The sequence below is a fragment of the Arvicanthis niloticus genome, unplaced genomic scaffold (genome assembly GCF_011762505.2).
Source record: "Arvicanthis niloticus isolate mArvNil1 unplaced genomic scaffold, mArvNil1.pat.X pat_scaffold_78_arrow_ctg1, whole genome shotgun sequence".
Lineage (NCBI taxonomy): Eukaryota > Metazoa > Chordata > Mammalia > Rodentia > Muridae > Arvicanthis > Arvicanthis niloticus.
This window is the reverse complement of record NW_023046387.1, coordinates 273,943-295,789: the sequence shown is the minus strand read 5'-3', so window position 1 is coordinate 295,789 and position 21,847 is coordinate 273,943. Positions and strand designations below refer to the sequence as shown.

The 21,847-nt window shown below is 42.1% G+C and overlaps 1 protein-coding gene and 1 pseudogene across 1 annotated transcript; both read right to left on the bottom strand.

Moving 5' to 3' along the window:
* Positions 1-2,687: 2,687 nt before the first annotated feature.
* Positions 2,688-10,636, bottom strand: LOC117702425 (disks large homolog 5-like). Its single transcript, XM_076706476.1, has 6 exons — positions 10,618-10,636; positions 8,242-8,382; positions 7,246-7,408; positions 5,977-6,108; positions 5,104-5,290; positions 2,688-2,711 (listed from the first exon to the last, which is right to left on the bottom strand). The coding sequence occupies exons 1-6, from the start codon at positions 10,634-10,636 to the stop codon at positions 2,688-2,690; spliced, it is 666 nt and encodes a 221-aa protein (XP_076562591.1).
* Positions 10,637-10,797: 161 nt separating this feature from the next.
* On the bottom strand, positions 10,798-11,855 carry LOC117702422 (ribosome biogenesis regulatory protein homolog; annotated as a pseudogene).
* Between the last annotated feature and the right edge of the window lie 9,992 nt (positions 11,856-21,847).

The following is a 21,847-nucleotide window of genomic DNA, read 5'->3' as shown; positions in this document are numbered from 1 at the left end:
TCCACGGGTTCTATTTCAGTTTCTGCCTCCATGTTTCTGCCTATGTTTAGACCATAGTCTTCCTAGTGACTTCCAGGCAAATGAGTGTTGTTACAGAAGCAGAACCTAAACATAACAAATGGATCATGAAAATACATTAAATTTATTCAATACCAACTTAAAATGGGGGAGTCAATATATATATAGTATATGAAATTAGTAAAACAACAAATTAATAACATAACAAAAAATAAAAAAACAACAAAACTTCAAAACAAAACAAAGAAACCATATACTCAAAGCAATCAAAATTCTAACCAAATAAAAAAAACATTATAATTAAACTAAAAACCATTCTTTAGCTGCAGATTTTACAGCACAGACCTACAGCCTGTTACTGGCCTTGGACATATTGTCCAAAGACTGCCTACGATGGTAATAATCTCTTCAACATGTGTTCTCCTTGTGAAGAGTTGCGTCTCAGGGAAATCTTGACCTGGTCTGCCTGTTTAAGCTTCAGGAGGATTATTTCAGACCTAGGGGAGGAAGAGACAAAGGCCTGTTGAGGACTTGCCATGTCAGCTATCCAGGAACCACCAGCTTTATTGAGCAATACAATCCAGTATGATCTTTCAGCTAAGGTCATTCCATGTATCCCCAAAGGAGAAGAGCCACAGAGCACCTGGGCCTGGGATTTTTCTCAGATTTAAAAAATGGGTTGAAAGTGAACAGTGAACTACACACTGTGCTAGAGTTAAAATAAAACACCACATTTCTCCAATGGTCCATATATATTATACTGAAAAATAACTGTGTAGCAATGTCTGAATCAAACACTATACAGAGGCCTTCTAGGGAACCTAGCCACCATTGAAGTGAAGGCTCTTATTATATCTGGAGTGCAGGAACCTGCCTGGTTCTACTTGTGAACCCCTCCATCTGTGAATCCCCAGAGAAACCATCTCACAGGAAATCCATGCTCACTGAAGACATACTATAATCAGCAAGAGTGTGCTGCATGCAAATCTTCCCAAGGGAAAGCCTTGAACTTTAAAACAAATATTCATGAAGGAAAAAGGATACCCCTGCTATATTAATAGTTCCTGTGGTATTATTTGTGGGGTGACTTAAGGGACAATAGGCTCAGGTCATACCAGAGAGCTCAGAAGGGAAGAAAGAGTCCACAATCGACACAAACTCTGTGGATCACAAGAATGATCATGGACAGGATTTCTTTTAAACTAGATCAGAACAATATTCTGAGCTGCTCCTAGGTGACTGAGGGAGAGAATCATGTGGAAGGCCTGAGACCCAAAAATACAGTTATACAGGTATAGGAAGTCTTCTTGGCTCCTGCTATCCCATCCTAGTACCTCATATCTCAGAGAGAGCAAAATGATCCTGCATTGTTTGAGCCCAGCAATGGACACACACACACACACACACACACACACACACAAACTAACACATACATAGACACACACACAATCACACCCAAAGACAGACACACACATTCCTGAACACACAAGCACATGTTCATACATACAGTTGCAGGAACATTTTGACTTTCCCTGTTCATGTTAATATAAGAGATCATCCAGGACACTATAAAGCCATAAGAAATAAACACTTGAATTGAAAAATCCTGGAGACATATCTCAGCGGTTAGGAGCACTGATTTGTCTTCTGCAAGTCCTCAGGTCAATTCCCCAAAACCGCAAGGTAGCCTACAAACCATCTTAGTAAAATCAGATGCCCTCTTCTGGTGTGTCTGATGAGAGAGACAGTGTACTCACAAACATAATCTGATTAATTTAAAAAAAAGAAAGAAAAAAAAGAAAAAAAAAACCTTGAATGGGACATGAACATGGTAGTCATAGCCTATAGACAGCTCAATAAAATAAATGCTTTTCCCTAATAAACAAAGGATAGAAATATGGAGTTTTGCCCTGGTATGCAAGCCTGCTTAGGAAGTTCCCAAGGCTGTGCACAGTAGGCTTGGTTCCCAGCAAAGGCACATGGGATCAGGGTGGACAAGCTAGTTCCTGCCTCTGGCTCCCTGTTTCTCAGGGACTCTAAAGTTAGCAGCATCTTCCAATAGGCCCTCCATTTTCCACAGCCTGTGTGGCTTTGTAACCAAAGCTATGAGCCCAGACAACTAGGAAATCTCTGTAACCAGGATGCAAAGTGAGACCTTTTTTCAGTTAAGGAGATTCTGTCAGGGATATTTTGTGGAAAATACATCTGACTACTTCAAGACCAAAAGGTGGTATGTATGATCACCCTAGGCAATAGTTCATGGAAGGGCTGGACTACAGTATACTTGTTCACTCCTTGACTGAAGAACATCTGGATAGTTTCTACTTCAGGGCAGCTCTGTGGAGTACCACTACAACCATGATTTGCCCTAATTTCTCTGTGGACACCTACTTCTTGTTCTGGAGTGGCTGTGTCAATGGGGAGTACAGAAACTGTACAGTTTCTGAAGAGTTGGACATGGCTTCTCACAGGGCTGCCCCATTTTATATCATCAGCCATGTCTGAAGTTCCTCTTTTCTTCCAGCCCTCCTTGAGGATGATTTTAACTCAAACCAAATCACTTTTGAATGACAGCCTTTACAGAGTGCTACAGACAGAACACAGGGTGAGTGCTCTGGACTACCAGGAGCCTAAGGGGCTGTCTGAGGCAGCCCTGTTCTAGCATCTCATCAGAGGTATGGGCCTTCTTCTTGCTGCAGATGCAACACCAAGCAACTCAGTGTTTCACAGAGTTATACCCAGGACAAACTCCAAGGCCAAAGATAACTGAGTCAAGCTTAGGCAAAGTTGGAAAAAATGGTAGGCAGGAGGTAATGAGGAAAACAAACTAGGATGCTGAGAAGATGCAATGAGCCACCTGACCTTCCAGCAGGCAGTCACTATCCACCAAGAGCAGAGAGGTGGACACAGACCCTTAAGCAGCTTTGTTGACTCTCAGGCCCATGGATTTGACACAGCAGCCTCCTACTCACCTCCATGTACTAAAGTGCTTTTTTTTCTTATAAATGATTTCAATATGGGAAATAGATTTCCCTCTATAACCAGTTTCAATAGTGATAAATATATTTCCCACTACCAATGATTGACAATCTGACTTTAAACCACTATTTGTCTCCTTTTGTTCTAATGAGCTAGGTGTAGCAGCATGATGAGCTGCTGCTCTGTTTCATGTTTCCTTGATGCAAAGTGAACTGACACTGACACTGTGGTGAGCCCCACACTCCCATCTTAGAACAAGAGGCTGGTGTTCAGGTCCATAAGTTTCCTTTGAAAAGGACCACTTTGGGGCCACCTTTTGTCTCATGTGTGCAGCCAGCTGTTGCTGAGCACCCCTTTGTGCCCCATATCCTGCTGTGGTTACAGGAGTTACATGTCTGCTTTGTGGTTGTTCCTCACATGGGTGGGCCTCCAAACCCCAGGCTAGGAAATTGTAATGAATGAAGGAAGGACTGGGAAGTAGAAACTGAAGTCATATGGTAAGATTTCAGAAGGGTGGGCTGGGCTAAATGTGAAATTATTGACTTTTAAGTGTTGGCAACATGGGTTCTGTTTGTTTGATAAAGGGTTGAATAACTCAACAGTGGGTTATGTGGAGCCTAGGTGTCTTGGGTAAGACCCATCCTGGCAAACAAACGCTCTCCTTCTTTCCCTGCTGATTTCAACTGAATGACAAGAAAGATCATAAGAAAGCACAGTGGGCCAATTGTGTATCTGACACGTGGAGCAGACAGCATTAGCTTCTTCTAAGTTAAGAAATTGTTTTCTTACAACAGCAACAAGAAAACTCAAAACAATGAAACATATAAACATGTTCTTCCTCTCTGTGAGTTATGTAACCTTGTAGCAGTTACTTGAGACAAAGCAATTCGAGGAGCTCTGCCTGGGAGGTGACAGAAGATTCAAAGATGCTGGTCAGAAAGCTTAACCAAAACAGACTGATCAAAACCACATGTAATTAACTGGCCTCTCAACAGGCACATCTATATACATATTGTCACAGACATGCATATGACTCCCCCCTACCCCCACACACATACCAGAAATCATAAGTTAGCAGGAAACAGTAAGGAGACCAAAATGCAAGAAGAACCACTGAATGTATACTGTGAATATCTGATGTTTCATGTGAGACCCAGGACTCTGTAATCCATCCCGTGTGGACTAAAAAAAATTAGTAACTTCTGCAGACTAGGTTGAGAGAGTTTGAGAAATCTTTTTCTTGAAGCCTCACATCTCTCACCCCAACCCTCAGCCTGAGAGAAGTCTTTCAAACATCGCTGTTCATCCAGTCAGCTGCTGAATACAAGCTACAGGAAAGAACTCTAGCAACAATGACAGAAACCAGGACTGATGGATGAGCTATCTGTCAGGCTCTGTCAGTATGAACCAAGGTCTAGGCTCAGTTAGGAGACCGTCATGCAATGCAGGCTTGAGGAAGAGAAAAGACACAAGACCTCTCCCCCCACCTTTTTTTCTTAAATAATTTTTGTTAGATATTTTATTACATTTCAGATGTTATCCCCTTTCTTCATCTTCCCCACCCAGATACCCCCTATCCCATCCCCCTCCTCCTACTTCAATGAGGATGTACCACCACTGAGCCAGCCATACACCTACATGCACTTGAATTCTCCCACACTGGGGCATCTAGCCTTCATGGGACCAAGGACCTTCTCTCCCACCTACGTCTGAAAAGGCCATCATCCCCTACATATGCAGCTGGAGCCATGGGTCCAAAGCAAACTAGCTACAGGCCCTGACTTCATCACTCAATGTTCTGTGCTACTGCAAAGGAGGGAGCCACATAAAACCCCTCTAGTACAATGGCATGTAGGTGTGTAATGTGTGTTCACCCCATCTGTCTTAATGAACTTCTGCTTGTAGTTGATCAGGAGTGTGTGCTTGCCAATCATCCAGTTTTTGAGAGAGCCTAACTCCACAGAAAGTCTTGTAAATGATCACAGAACAACTGGATAAGAATTAGGAGAGTGCCTGGACAAGGTGGAGGATGGTTATCTGGGCTTGACATTGCTTATGGTTAGACATGAGGGCAACCTGCTCCTAAGCATCCTCCATGCATCTTACCTGTTGGATATGCTTGGAAAATTTGTCATAAATCTTCATGCTGGCCTCCACACATAGCCTCCTTGTTTCCTTAGAACACACTTCCAGTATAATCTGCTCCTTAAGCAGCTGCCTGTTTTCATTCCAGAGCATTTTTACTTCACTCTTCATATGAAGAGATTCTGTCAGGAGGTGACAGTTCCTGATGCTGAACCACAAAGAAGAAATGGTGATTATTCCCAGGCACCATCCATCTTCCTCCCACTTCTCCAAGTACCATTTCTTCTCATCATGGGCCCTGATTCCCAGACAGCCCCAGACTACAGACCAGAGTAGCCATAGGACCTCACATATAGGAAGGTCAAATCCAGAAGAAAGCAACATTCCAAAAGACTGAAGGTACTTCTGAAATCCCTGACACCAACAGGGACTCATGTATCTCCCAGAAGAGGACATGGGACCCATGATTGCATATATGGCTTTGGTATTAGAGAACCACCTCTAGGTAGAGACAGGGCAAAGGTTCTCTAGGAGAAGAGAGAAGATACAACAGGTACACATCATTCTATGTGTCTCATGCAAACCAGATCTGTAAATGTGTTTTCAGTGCCCCAGAGACTCAAGGTTGATTGATGTCTCCATCAAGGTGCACACCTTTTCTATTTAGAGGATACTGACTTGGGAAGGAAAATGATTGGAGGGGCTCACAGACTCATCACACTTGATCAAAATGATTTTAAAAGATCACAATCCTAGAGCCTTTCTTTGAGGGAGGAAGCTTCCTGTTGAGAGGCAAACAGTATAGAACCAGAGTCCTCACTTTGTTTTAAAGACAATGATGGGCAGACACATTCTGTGCCTAGTGCTGGGGAAACAACAGTGTTAGTCACTCACCTGTAAAGTTGATTATTTTTAGTCAACTCCTGGCACTTATACAAGGCCTCACTGATCTGCTTCGGAATGTTTTTGAGATCGCGAGTCACCTGGTCATGATGCATCTCCAGCATGATCGTCTCAAAGTTGAACCTGTGGAAGGGTGTGGCCCAAGGAGCAAATAATCCCTGAACTAAGGATTCAAGGATTACATCAATTCAAGTTGAATCGTGAACTACCTCAGCCCATATATACCACAACCTAATGCCTTTGTACTGGGTCCTCTTGGTGCTTATTAAACTTGTTACACTTGATCTGGGCACAGTAGAGCTAGGGAACTAAAAAATGGGAGCTGACCTGCTTTGGCTCCATGAGGGGTCTTGAAGGAATAGATTAAGTCTCCAAGAACTTTCCAGGAGCCTATGCCACAGTCCTGAGTCCAAATTAATCCTGTGATGACACTTTTTCACCTTGTAGACAAGGTTTTCTCAATCCTTGGTTCTATCACTACATAAATTCCACACTTCAGTATTTACAGGGAAAAGGTTTTACTGCCTATATCCGGATTTTCTAATGCCCATCAGAGGTGCACACAGAGATCATGTGCTGTGATGCTACAAGTGACCCTCCATGGCCTCATCACTATCATTACCTAAAAAGTCAGTCAGGTAAAGTCTCCAGCCCCATCACACTACACAGACTCCCTGGATCTTAAGTAGAATACACACACACAGACATACGTACACACACATACACACACACATACACACATACACTATCACAATGTCAAGTACATACAGTGATGTGACATTATCTCAGTGTAAACTGAACAGAATTTGAGAAAAGCAGTGATGACTTGTGAGAAATACACTCACACTGAGGGGCAGCATATAGAACCAGGTCCTCCCAGTTGTTGACAGGACGAAACGAACCCAAAGCAGCTCCAGAAAAGTACAAAAATGATTCACCATAAACACACAGCAGCTAGCATCTCCCACAAAGCAATACCAGTCCAGGCATCTTAAAATGCATGATAAGAGCTCACACACTAATACTGCTATTTCCTGAATGATTCATGCCACAGGCTATAGTTTTCTTTTGGAGGAATCAAAGAGCTTGTGACCCCATCTCACTCCTGTCTGAACTTCAAGTTCTGTGTTGAATATCCAATAGCAAAATACATTTTTACATGAGGACAGCCTGGAGTTGTAGCCTCCTGTGATATGTGGAAATCTAGGGTAAACAGAGAGCGCCCAAGATAGTCAACTGAGAACTGGGCATAATGATTACCTGTTGTTCAAATCCTTGACATTATAATGTGCCAGGATTCCCCGGAGTTCGTCTCTCTCATTACTCATTCTTTCGAGGTCCCTTTTGAGCTTCTCCAACCTCTTCACTCTCTGCTCCTGCTCACTGATGGTGTAGGCTTGGGAGGACTCTTTCCCAACAGACCCTTCAGGTAGAGAAACACAAGGAAACTTGTAGGGAAAATATGACAGGAAAAGGAGAAACCATACTTACTCCCACAGAGAAGCCTGAGGAAGAGGGAATTCTAGAGACACAGTGAATTCCTGAAAGAGCAGGAAAGCTATCTTCAAGCTGGACTCCACACCTATGTCCCTGCTCCCAACCACCATCACTAAACATACGGCTCAGTCCCTACTGCAGTCCCACTAACCCTGAAGTGCTTAAGCTTTCCCAGTCATGAAGAAATTGAGGGCATTGTCAGTTTATATCTGAAGATGTAGTCTGTACTGCTTAGCACAAAAAAAAAAAATGACCATAAACACCAACACGAAACATCTCCCACAAGCCAACACCTATCCTTGCTTCTTAAATGCATGATAAGATACCACACACTACTACACTTATCCCAGACTGTAATTCAGCCCACATCATGTGTGTTCCAGACCAAAGTCTCTGAGACCTTGATACTTGACAAGGGGATTATCCCTCTCTGTTCTTGGCATCACATATTCATGTAACCTACAGGAATCTATTGAGGATGAAATGCTTCAGCACTCTATCCTGAGAGCAAGGCTTTGTTATTCTCAGAGAACTTTCTCCTGGCATCCTTTGCCACTCAGCAGGAAATTCATATCTCTCAGAAAGCAACTGAAGGCTTGTCAATTCCTGGATCTCTGCGAAAGTAATCATCAGAAATTCTGGACTCTGGGTCTGCCATTGAGAAATGTTGAGGCTCCAGATGCTAAGCCCTTCTCCAGTAAGGACCTGCTCAAGGTCCCCTACTCCAGGAAGCTTCCCCATGCACTGCCCAGGACTCACTGTGTCTTCCCCAGTGCCATCTCCTTCTTCCTGCTTTACAGAATGCCTTCTGCCTAGGTCTGGTCTCTGGTTGTATTGTACTGTCCCGACGAAACAGCCTGAGCAGCATGGACAACATGACTGCTTGTGAACCCAGAGGCTCTGAAGGAATACCCCACAGGCAGTTGGTGTCACCACAACACTGGTGACATCACAGAAGATTCTCGGGTTCTCCTGGATACAAGAGATTGTCCAGGGAAGTGACTACTGATGATGTCACTGGAAACTGCCATGGCCTACCTGCTGACCAGCTTGCCCCGCATTGACCAGTTTCTGAGGTGCCCTTTCCTGGAGTCTCTCTTTTGACTCAGGGGATACACCTTGGCAACTTTCCCTTCAAAGCTAGAGATTTCTCTCTGCTTCATTACAAGGCAAGTACTTTGGACGGGAGAGTTGGTTAGGGCCTTGGCATGAGCAGCTCATCTTTGTTAGTACCTAAAGTTCTAGGGTCCTTGCTTGAGGGAGATTCTTCTCCATGATAAATCTACACTTAGGCACCATACATGTACCACAGTCCAGTTCCCCAGGGTGTCCTGGTTCCCAAATGCAACAATGGTTCTCCTGCACCTTTAATTGTATGCAAGTTGGATTATATCTAATTATTGTGCACATGCCTTGAGAGGAGACATTGTTTCAATATATTCAGACATGTGTTTCCACAATCCCATTTTTGCAATGTAAACTCCCTTGTTCATGGCAATATAGGAAGGAGTTCAGGTCCAAGGGAATATCCAATTGTAAAATTTATGTCTCTTCTTCAGAAGATAAAACCCCACTTTCTCCCTTTCTCCATTACAACCAGACATAGTAGGCATCTTGAGCAAAGGTCAACAGGGACATTGGATTGCTGCTCTGTAGTTCCATTAGCCATCACTTCTCCAATATCTACCTTTCTGAGTTCCAGTGAGAACTCAAGAGTTCACTGAGATCCAGTGAAACCTCCATTTAAATGTGTCCAGTAGTTCAGGAAGGACTGTGTTTGGCACTGTCATCTGTGGCTTCTGCCTTCTGAATCTATGGTACAATGTGACCTAACCTCTCAGGTGTAAGAGTGAAAACATCATGTAAGTCCTTTCCAAATTATTTGTGTTGTCCTGGGCTACTTCCTTCAGCCAGGTAGTATCACTATGACAATGATCAAAGGTGGCAATTCTGCAGAGAAACAGCAGGGGATTTATTAGGTAAAATGAAAAGGATTTGGAATAATAGTCAATCCTAGTATAGAAATGAATTTCATTATGTTGTTGTGGTTTTATGAGAACAGCAGGAATAGCAGGGTGATTTCAATCAATGAAAGTATGAATTTCATTGTATAGTCTTACTCTTTGCATATATATATATATATATATATATATATATATATATATATATATAATTTAATTTTGCAAAGATAAGTTTATTAAGACTAAAAATAAAACAATGAAACGAGGAAAAACATCCAGGACAGAAATAAACATGAAATCTTCTGCTGGGTGTGGCTGCTCCTCTCTAACCTCAGCCTTGGCTCCATACTGAATTCCAGGCCAGCACTTGGTAAACTCAAGCCAATTAAACAAAAGCCATCAGTTACAAACAAAATGACAACCATTTTCTGGAGTTAATTACCATTACAAGGTTAACTACCATTACTTAGTGTGGTTCCAATATATCACTTAAAGCAATTCACTGGCCAAATGCACAACCTGAACCAACATCAAAAACCACTATACTTTTAATATTAATAGTTAGTGGCAAAGTTTTCCTAATACAAGGGGTCTTTTTATTTATTATTATTTATTTATTTATTTATTTATTTATTTATTTATTTATTTATTTTTGTTTTTTTTTCTGAGAAAGGGTTTCTCTGTGTAGCCCTGGCTGTCCTGGAACTCACTCTGTAGACCAGGCTGGCCTCGAACTCAGAAATCAGCCTGCCTCTGCCTCCCAGTGCTGGGATTAAAGGCATGGGCTATCACCGCCCAGGGAGGGGTGTTTTTATAACCATTGTAACTACTTTGTTTTTCTCAAGCACACTCCTTACTGGTAACCAGGTTACTGACTTCACATACAACCCCTACCAACAGTAAAAGTTAAAAGCAACATCAGGTTAAAGCATACCTTTACAATACTTGTAAATCACAGGTGGACGTAATTTTCCCCCATCCTCCTTTGCTTTGATAAATATATAAGCTTTGTTACAAAAATAATGCAAAAATGTTGAAACCAATCTACTATAACTCAGAAATCTGATCAACTCTTACCCAGTATCCAAAGTCAAGATAAAAAAGGCAGGCCTTAACTTACTCCTGGTTCTGACCATATCATTTCTATAATTCTCACATTCCAAAATACACTAACTTCCAGTCAGCGTCTCCATTAGTTCGTAGTCCAGCACTGACTCTCTTGGGGAGGCAAACGTGTCACTTCAATGTCAATCTCACTGAGGACAGCAGCCACCTCCTGAGCCAGCCTGCAGCATGCACAACTTAACCTCTAGTACAGTCCTAGCTTTTCAGAACAGGTCCAGAGGGGAGAACACTACTTCCTCCTCTTCCCACCTTGGGGGGGCACTCCTGTCTTCTTGCCCCCTGACTCACGCGGCCTGGAATGCTTCTTGCCTCCCAGGCCTCCTTTCCTTTTCTCTCCCTGACCCAGCAGGCAGGCTGCCCTTTCTCTTGCAGGAAGGTCCTGGCTGGCCCCCTTTTCTCTTGCCTTTCTGGCTCATCTTCCTCCTCTTGGCAGGCTCCTCTTGGACCTCTTCCCTCATCTGCTTGTTGGTGGCCCTTGTCACGTCCAGCTGAGGTTTATTACTGTTCATGATTTGAAGTAGCTCCCACTGGTTCTTTTTCTTGGCTGGGAAGTCCCCAAAGGGGGGCTGAAACTTCCTCTTCTTGCCAGAGGGTCTGGGTGCTTTCTCCTTGGGGAGGCGCTCCTGGAAGCTTCCCACCAAAGCTCCTCCTTACTCTGGTGTCCCTTAGGGTGCAGCCCAGCTGAGTTGGGCATCTGCATCTTGTGCTCGCGGGTCAGGTTCCACAGAAGGTTCATCTCTTTCTTGGCCACGCGTTCTTTCTTGGCCTGAATCCTCTTGGTGAACTGGTCTTCCATGGGGTTGGCGCTCCCAGGCACCTTGATGAGCCATTCCTTAGTGTCATCCTGTGCGCGCTTGTAGCCCCAAGGCACCGCCACTGGCCACTCACCTCGTCCCACACGAGGTTGGTCTTCTTTTGGGGATGGATGGGATGCCCTTAAGGCCAGCGAGTGACGGGCAGTGGCCAGGCAGCAGCTTCTCGCAGGGCAGGCATATGGCAGGCTCTAGCAAGCACACTACCACCGCCTCCTCCATGCACTCCATGGTCTGCAGCTGCCAGTAGCTGGTTGATGAGAAGCTGCATGTTGTCCTGTGCCAGGGCCCGCAGCTCAGCATCCAGTGAGGGTCCGGCCTGGCGCAGCACTGTCCGGGGATTGTGGTCCTAAGCCAGCAAGTTGCCCAGGTCGAATTCCAGCTCTAGCTCCTTGTGCACCTTGATGAGCTGCAGCTTCTCTGCCTCTTCTTGCTCTGCCTTGGCCAGCAGCTCCTCCACTCTCTTGCCATCCATGGCTCTTGATGCACACCTCTGTTCCCTCACTTTGGGGCAACAGCAGAATGTGTCCCTACTACAGCAATACTCTGTTTTATATTTCTAAAAGAGATGAATTAATGATCAGAAAGTTTAGAAAAAGCTATTTAACTATCTAGTGAACTCCTGCAGACACAATCTGCTTTCCAACAAATTATACTTCTCTGTCCACCGTGTTTTGTGCCAGTCAGCAATTCAAAAAAAAAAAAAAAGTGTGTTGAACAATTTGTTGTTTCCACAGGGAATAACGAGAAATAAAAATTTTAAAGACTCAAATGAATTCCATAGAGTGTTTCCTATCATGTTCTTTTTGAACCGCTTGCTTATTGAAGTCTTTTTTTTTCATAGCTCCAAGTGTGCTGGAGGAGAAGCTTCCACTGCTGTCAGATATTCGGGCTCTCCTCCTCATTGCACACAGCATCATCCCCACAGTACCCACAGTTACCAGTGTCTAAGGATGAGTTCTCTTGTCACCTGACATAAATCATTCTTCTATCCAATATCTTTCTAGGCACTCCACCCAGAAAGGAAATGGCTCTGTAATTTCTGCATTTTAAAACAGCCTGAGTGAACCAGCAAGAAGAGTTTTCTGGCTAAACATTACGTTACAGCAAGTAAGAGAGCTAAATGGAAAAATGAAAATAATTTTGTTTTATAGCATATATGTTTGTGACTTTTAGAATTGCACATTGAATATTTTCAAACGGTAACTGTTTGGCACCAAAAATTCCTGCCACCTTTTAAAGGATGTAGCAAGAAACATTGCTATTGATCTAAAGTGAGACAACTGATTCTTTACACAAAACAGTTTATTTGGTTTAAGCAGTGAGTCACTGATTACATGGTGAACTCTCTAGTAATCTACCTATAAAAATGCTTACAAAACTACTATTATACAGGCCATCATGACTTTTGCTTTGAAACTCAGAAGCACAGGTGTTAGAAAGGACCCAAAGGCTCTGGGGATGATCTGGTCCAGTTGATTCATAGAAATGCAGGACCCAGGGTTTTCAGGGACCCATGGAGGTTATACAGCTAAGCACTGATAATTGGTCAAGTCCCTTCAATTGTACTATACAGCTTCAGCTACAGGCACCTGAGCACAGAGATCAGCAGATTAGAAAAGAGTGCCCTTCCCAACACTAGGAGATTCAGAATACACTTGAAGTATATAGATTTCATTTATTACTTTTATAGGCATTATTTTACCAAGTAACTGTCATCTTCCAGGTTCTGCTGAGGCTTCAATTTCCACAGTTGTTCTGGGTTTGTAGTATCTTTACTGATCCCCATGAATGCTATAAAATAGTGTGGCCTCAGCCACCAAAGAAAGAAAATGGAAGTCTGTTCCCTTTATGATACTATTGTTTTGTTGTTGGTTTGTATTTGAGACGGGGCTTCTCTTCTCTGTGTATCCCTGGCTGTCCTGGGCCTTGCTCTGTAGACCAGGCTGGCTTCAGCCTCAGAAATAAGTCTGTGTCTCTCTCTCAAGTGCTGGGACTAAAGGCATACACCACCATTGTCCAAAAACAATACTTTTGTTTGATGGAACAATGTAAAGTACTTACTCAGTTGAGAACTAGAATAGAAAAACACAATTAAAAATCAAATAGTAAATAAGCTACACATTTAACTAGCCTTCAACCAGTTCACTAATGTCAATTATTCGTTCAATGAGTGACCTGTTACTTATATGAAACATATAGGATTGCCTGTTTCTCTTTTCTACAGGAAGATTTTACTCCAAGTTCTCAATTAGACAAAAGCCTGCTCCCCTTAAAGATAAATGGAATTAGGAATGCATTTTTTGAGTTTTGGCATTGATTCTATCATCAAGGCTTGAGGCAGTTGATAGAGAACTTCAGGTAGATAATGTTTCCTAGGCTTCCACGTTAATGATAGAATCTGTAACAAAAATGGACTGCTTTTTATGCTGAAACTTTCCTGAAGGTAGGAAAGAGAAAAGATACAATCATGAAGCTGAATCCCAATAGTTACTTCAAGGCACAAAAGGCTGCACTGCCAGAGTGTCCTTTGGACAAGCCCTGTTGGTAAAAGTGGCTGCTCATCTATTTCTGATGGGTATGAAGTTGTGTTCAGTCACTGACAAGCCCACGTTCTCAGTCAACCCTGTGGAGAGGAGCTTGTTAAAAATTTTCCCAAACCAAGAAAATTATTCCTTAAGAACTTCATGGAGCCTGATCCAGTCTTGGCTTTGCACATCTTATGCATGACAAACAGGAGGTCATAGTCTCCATCATTTTTAATGAGCTGTAATTCACTTCTAGAAGGTTATACCTCCCATCTGTACCTTGGCCAATGAAAGAAAAACAAGTTAGGCACACAACAGGTAGGTTGTTGGAAAATATTCCAAATACTTTGGGATTTTGGACCACCTGTGAGGCTTTATTGAGTGGAAAGTTATTTTCAGGAGTAGATTATAATACTTAGAATGTTTCCAAGTTCTAAAGGTCAGCTTTTTCCCTGACAGCAGTATCATGTATTTTCTTACTAAGGTGCTCTGGGAATTCCAGAGTTCCCTATCTTGGAACATTCTGGAGAGACTATAGGTTGAGCATCCCTCACGTGAAAACTCACAGTGTTGAAATGCTCCAAAGTGCAAAACGGGAGTCTCTTCATGGAAACACAAGTGGACCTCACATGAGGGTTTGCACAGAAATGTCAGGCATAGTAAATATATTCTAATTGTACATTTCTATAGTAGCTTCTCAGTATATAGTCCTTGCTGACTTGGAACTTGCTATGGATAGCAGACCTCCAACTCAGAGATCCACTTGTCTCTGCCTTCCAAGTGCTGGGATTAAAAGAGTGTACAACCACATCTGACAGTAAGTCATAATATGTATATTAAATTATCTTCAGGCTAAGCATATTTATATAAAGTGTAAGCAAAGCCTGTATGAGCTTCCTGTTTAAACTTTTATCTTATCTGCAAGGTCTCTTATTTTGATTATATAAATTGTTACATTTGTATGTTACATATTAAAATCCACAGATTTTAAAAAGCCCTACCACACAAAATATTTGTGGTTCTAAGTGCTGATTTGGAATGTAAGATACACAAATCTGTTTTGATTGTCCCATGTAACAGCCATCCTCTTGTTATAGAAACAAGCAAATGACACAGGCCTGGCCATCAAGAGTTAACTCCTGTGATCACACTGAGTTGCTTAGGGATGGCAGCCAAATCTAGTTGATAAGTTACAGTCCTCTTCTGATATCATCTCCAGTGGAAGAGAATAAAGTGATACCCTTAACATGTTTGCTAAGTTAGAACGCTACCCATGTAAGACAAAAGATGTCTTCACGTGAACACAAGAAAGCAAACACAGAAAAGCCAAACAAGAAATAAAGAAGGGCAGTGAGAAATCCTGCTGACAATAGTTTAAGCACTGGAAGCCAGATGACTTCTCACTCAGTTACATAGTTAATACCTTCCTCTTTTTTGTTTGACTGCTTGTGTTGAGTTGTGTATTGACCATTGCCATTGAAAGACTTCTGGGTAAAATCTATGCCATTCAACAAGTTCTTAGAAGGCTGATTATTACTTAGGCATTAAAGAGGAGAAAGAGAATGAGAGTTCAAGCCTGCCTGTGAGATGCTTACAGTCTGTCTTCAGGATAGATTACTCCATGTCATTTGCTGACTTTAACCAATATTATAAAGTGGGTGGTTTGGCATGAGGTACCTAGGAATAGAGTAGCATGCATTGTACTAAAGTATAAGAAACAGTTTACTCTAAGTTTAGAGTGTATTTTAAGTCTGGTGGTACAAGCTGGCAGACAGTGATGCATAAATATATAGGTGTTCACTGTTAATTTGTTAACCAAACTGAACAATGATGGGAGACACAGCAAATACAAAGTCAAATGATATGTCTGTTCTCAAAAACCTTTTGGTGCAGGACAGGCAAACAGTCCAGCAAGAACTGTGTGGTAATGCCATGCATCTTAAATGATGACACTTTAGAGACAGGTGGTGACCTGCAGCGAGTTGTTGTGCTTGCTGACAGACAGCCACTGCCTAGAGATTGTGGGTGGAAGGCCAGAGTGGTCCAGAAGAGATGCCCAGCCATATGTCTGCATGGTACCATGCTGAGAGACATAACTAAGGAAAAGAACCCATGTCAGTAAGGGTGATTGTTGACTGTGTGCCCCCAACTGAGAAACCAAAGTACCAGTTAAATGAAACATGCCTTCTTTCACCAGACATTAGCTAAACCTATCATTGAACTTCTACAGGAGAGAAGGTTTCATCAGTCTGCACAGCAAACCCAGCAGGAAACATCATAGTGCAGAGATGTCAAGAATTCCCAGAGTTGAACCAACACGCACCAGCCTCCTTCCAAGTTAAACAGTGAATTCTGCTTTGCTGGAGTAGGATGGCTGGCTTGCTGTTGCTCATGTGTATGGCCAGGAGTTTAGATTCCAAGAAACCCAATGACTGGAGTACAAAGTGGTTTGCAGCACATGTCTCATGAGTGTTTCAAATGTATTTTTGCTTTGTCACAATTAAGTATTTGAAGATGGGAAGCTTGTTCACAGAAGTGCTGTTCCTTAAAGCGTTGCTTCCCCATGTGCTTAATGTTAATATTAAATACATTGCCTTGATTTAATATCGAGATGTGGATGCATGCCCCACCCCAAGGGAACAGCATAACCAAATTTGAAGTGGACTTAAATTCCACCACTACAAATGCCTGTTAGTTGCTTTCACCAGAGTGCCTTCTTTAAAAGTATTGACTATTTTGGAGAAACCCTGAATCCTACCCAGATCCTGAAAGAGTAGGACTGGTGTTCCAAGGACTTAAAATGAAAGAAAATCCACAATTTAGGAAACCAGCCCAAATGGCACAATGAGGTACCAGTCATTCTTCCATCTAGGCAAACTTTTGGAAACTGCAAAGTTGGCAAACTTTAGTGGTAGAACCCAGTTTGACTGCAAAGTTGACCAGCACCCTATGCTCTAGCACCAGGACCAAGAGACCTGCTCCCTGAGGGGCTTGCCTAGAGCCGGCAGGAGTTGAAGGGGTGATCAGACCTGGGCTGCCTGGAATACCACTGCCTGACTGCCTACTCCTGAGACCTGCCTCACCCATCCTCGGTCTGGAAGAGATTCCCAACATCTACGGATGAGAGGAGCAAGTTGCCTGCAAAGGAGACCCAGGACTCACCCCCTTGACCATGGGATCTGATGGCTTCGTGTTCCCTGACCATACTACTAGTGATGTCAGCTTCCACTGACAGAGGATCTGTTTTTTTCCTCTAAAATACACCAGACTTGTGTCTTTGCTCTTTGTATAAGGGCTTTTAAATGTTTTGAAAAGATGAACACCCCTGAAGAGGGCCAGATACAAAATTTCTAATTCTGGCTTTTCCTCCCTTGACCAAATGTCTCAAAGTCCTGATAACCTCTTATTAGTTTGCACCAAGACTGTATTTCTTGGTATTAGAGAATACTGCTCTAATGAGGGAGAAGGTAATATTGTGGCTTACAGCAATGCCTGAGCATTAGAATGACCATTAGAGTTTTGTTGAAGACACCTATACCTCAGTCACATTCTTGGAGTTTTGAGTCAATGAATATAGAATATAGGGGTGAGCCTTTAGTATAAACACACCTGCAGAGGTCAGCATGCATAAAAACAGTTGGCAATAAGTGGAGATCAAGGGCAAGACACTTTGTCTTTTGCTAGCTGGCATAAAAGAGATCTAACTGGAGATGACCCCATTGCAGGCTTTATTCTAGACTACCTTCCTTTGATTATTGATACAAAATAAGAGGAAACCTTCAACAAATCTCAGTAGAAATTCTGACTTTAAGGAGATGACAGGACAATTGCTGTGCAGCATTGGAGAAAATCATGATGACACTGAGCAGCAGATGTGGCTGCTGGGAAAGAAAATAGCATGGCAAGCAGATCAGGAATTCTTTGTACAGCCTTGGGGTTCAGCCAGGACCAAAGCCTGTCACTAATCACTGAATGCCTTATACATTTCTAACTTCTGGTTGTACTTAGAGATCAATATACTCTCAAGAATAGAAGGTCATGGTGGGTATGTGGTGCCCTAATCTTTTTGAGATAAAGTATTTTTGTAAAATTGTGTGGGTGTGTGTTTGTGTTTATGTTAGCCTCAGGTTTAAGGGAAGCAAGGAGGAGCCTGGTAGCACAGTCACTACCCAGAGTAAAGGCAGTAGGTAGAGCAAAGATACAGGCAACATCTACCATCCCTCTCCCTGCTAGCCTTGAACAGAAATATTTACCATCACAGACTTGTATCCTCTGCTGCAGGTTCCATCCTCCTGGGCTTGTCTGAAGCTTAATCTAAACACTGTTTTGATTGTACTTCAACATGATTTATTTACCACCTCCACCTTTAGGAGAGTTTTCAATTCTGCAATTCATCTAATAAAGCGTAATCTGCATTGTCATGCAGGATGAGACAGGAGAGATCTACTCCAACCCTGACAAAAAGAGATCCTGAGGCATGATCAGGAACCCACTCTAATGCCCTACATGCAGGCCTCAAAGTTTAAACACTGAGCATGCCTACCCCAAGTATGTGACCCTAGAGGTCACAAGAATCTTCTGTCTTTGGATGGGTGAGATCCAGTGCAGCTGATACACCACAAAAGGAAAGACAAAAGTCCAGGCAGGTGCAGGATAGATGGCTTATCCATTTGAGACTTTGTTTCTTAGAAGATCTAAAGAGTGGCATTTAGAATCCTCCATCTCTGGTGCTGGAGAGATAGCTCAGCAGGTAAGAGCACTGACTGTTCTTCCAGAGGACCCAGGTTCAATTCCCAGCATCCACATGTCAACTTACAACCATCTATAACTACATGATCTGGCACTTTCACAGACATACATGCAGGCAAAACACCAATGCACATAAGATAAAAATTAAAAAAAATCCTCCATCACTTCTGCTCCATGTGTAATCCGTTGACCTCTTCTGGCCTCGGGAGAATTGCATGCATGTAGTGTACAGACATACAGCAGGAAAAACACCCATACACATAAATGAAATAATGCAAAAACAGAAACAACGCCCTAACCAAATTAAAAATTATCATCAAATACATTGTCCAGGCCAAGAGAACAAAATTCATCATCAGTAGAACAACACCACAACCAAAACAAAACAAACAAACAAACAAGCAAAAATCCTAACATCTGCCAAATGATCTTGGAATACATGATCTCTGCTTTGCAGTTATAAGTGATGCTACCATTCAAGGAAATAAAAGGCATACAGCTCTGAAGTTACTAATTTCTTTGATATTCCCTTAGTGAATTTTATTTCTTGGATGTATTAGAGAAACACTCTTGTGTTTCTCCTCTGTTTGTTCATCATGAGCATCCATGGAGTAGTGCATTTTAACATAGGTGAATTTATGACCACAAAGATACAGCATGGATACGTTTTTCATCATGAAGTTAGGTCCACAGATTTTGACACACTATCCACACCAAAAGCACAATTCTCTGTGTAGCTGTGACTTTTTGGGAACGAATAATGAACACTAAGCCACATTACACTTGAAGAGGTCCATTCCTACCTGATACTTCTAGTGTTATAAGACTGTGAACCACACATGAATACAGAAGGTTCTTATGAGATAAAAATTAGAGATTATGTTTTTATTCATAAGAATACATTAAATTTATTCAATACAAGCTTAAAGTAGGAGAGTCAAAGTATGTAGTACATAGCCTTAACAAAACAGCAAATTAATTATAGTAACAAAAACAAATAAATGACAAAACTTCAAATGAAAAGAAAGAAAATTATATACTCAAGGAAATCAAAACTAACCAAAACCAAAACACAGTTCTTAAGGTAAGCAGCATTCTCTTGCTGTAGATTTTGCAACAGAGACCTACAGTCTGTTGATGGCCTTAGAAATGTAGTGCAAAGATTGTGACTAATGGTAATAATGTCTTCAAGATGAATGTAGCTATGCCCCAATGGGGGTGGGGTGCTCTTGGACAAGTCTTTGCAAGGGAAAGCAGGAGTCATGTTTCACACAATACCTCAAAGTCTTTAAAATTCACTTGACTTATCTCCATGAAATTGTTCAGGATGACCCATGAGGACAAGCAAAATTTGCATTCTCAGGCCCCTCCAGGATGACCAGCAGATCTTAATGACCCTCAGCATTTCTCTGAAGCCTTCCAAACATGCACTCTTGCTGAACCAGAGGCTAGACAAAATAAAGGCCTTTATGATATATACTTACCCAAAGAAAGGAAGAAAATTCAGCCCAAGATTTCCATGGTTATAGGGATGAGATGCAATGGTGGTTCACTTGCTTTGCACAATCAGTGCTCCTGGTGAAGAATTGTGTCTGTGGGATACCTTGACCTATTCTGTGCCCTGTATGAGTTTCTGTTGGATTATTTCAGATATAGGGGAGCAAGACATAAAGGCCTGGTGAGGACCTGTCATGTCAGCTATCCAGCAAACACCAGGCTTATTCAGCAGGACAATCCAGTATGACCATTGAGCTAAGGTCTTTCCTTGTATCCCCAAAGAAGCAGTGCCACAGAGCATCTGGGCCTAAAATTTTTTCTCAGATTTAATAAACAGTTTACAAGTTAATTGTGAACTACACACTGTTCTGGAGCTAAAATAAAACACCACATTTCTCCAATAGTCCATATATATTATATTGAAAAATAACTGCATAACAATGTCTGAATAGAACACTGTACAGAGGTCTTCTAGACAGCCTAGCAACCATTCAAGTGAAGGCTGTTATTATATCTAGAGTGCAGGAACCTGCCTGGGTTCCTCTTGTGAACCCCTCCATCTGCGAATCCCCAGAGAAACCATCTCCCAGAATACATGCTCACTGAAGAGATACTATAATCAGCAAGAGTGCGCGGTATACAAATCTTCCCAAGGGAAAGCATTGAACTGTAAAAGGGATATTAATGAAGAAAGATGTGATACCACTGCTAATAGAGAAGAGCAGAGATGGGTCACGGACCCTTAGCCAGCCTTGTTGACTCTCAGGCTCATGGATTTGACATGGCAGCCTCCTACTCACCTCCATGTACCACAGTCTTTTATTTTCCTACAAATGATTTCAATATAGATAAATAGATTTGCTCTACAACCAGTTTCAATAGTGATGAATAGTTTTTCTCTACCAACTGTTGAATATCTGACTTTACACCATTATCTGTCTCCTTTGGTTCTATTGAGTTAGGTGGAGAGGCATGATGACCTGCTACTGTATTTGATGTTTCTGTGATGCAAAGTGAACTGATAGAGTACTTTCTCATTAAAGCTGGACTGTGTTATCATTTAAGATGTTTGCTGACCAAGTGTATATATGTAGAGATACATATAAATATGTACATATATGTTCAGAAACAAACCAGTTCATGCCTTCGTACATGCACACACACGTGCAAACACAGAGACATACCTAAATACACACTTGTATGTACAAGAAACCATACCACAAACACCTAAAATAAGCACCTACCAATACAGAAATACACAACATAAAACTGCTAACACACACATGCACAAAAGCACACAGACACACACACAGAGACACACACAGAAACACACAGAGACACACACATCAATCCAAAGATTGCTATGTTTCAGCACATTTCCTGACACTTGAGAAGGGAGTTGGACCTAAGCTGTGTAGTAGGCTCTTAGACAAACCCAGGCTCTGCTGGTCAGGCCTGTACTTATTTCTGTTTCACGAACTTTTCCCATACAGATACTTGCTGATCCTATGAGAATTAATAAGCTCTATACAGATAGGCTGGTCCACACAATTCAAGATACTAAGAAAGAGGGTTTTAAGAACATCCTCCAGGAAGCTTCAAGTAGAAACATATTCTGCTCTCTAAACCTACCTTGGCTCCCTCTCAGAAGACCCTGGTAGCACCAGTAAAAAGACAGTTAGTCATGTTTATT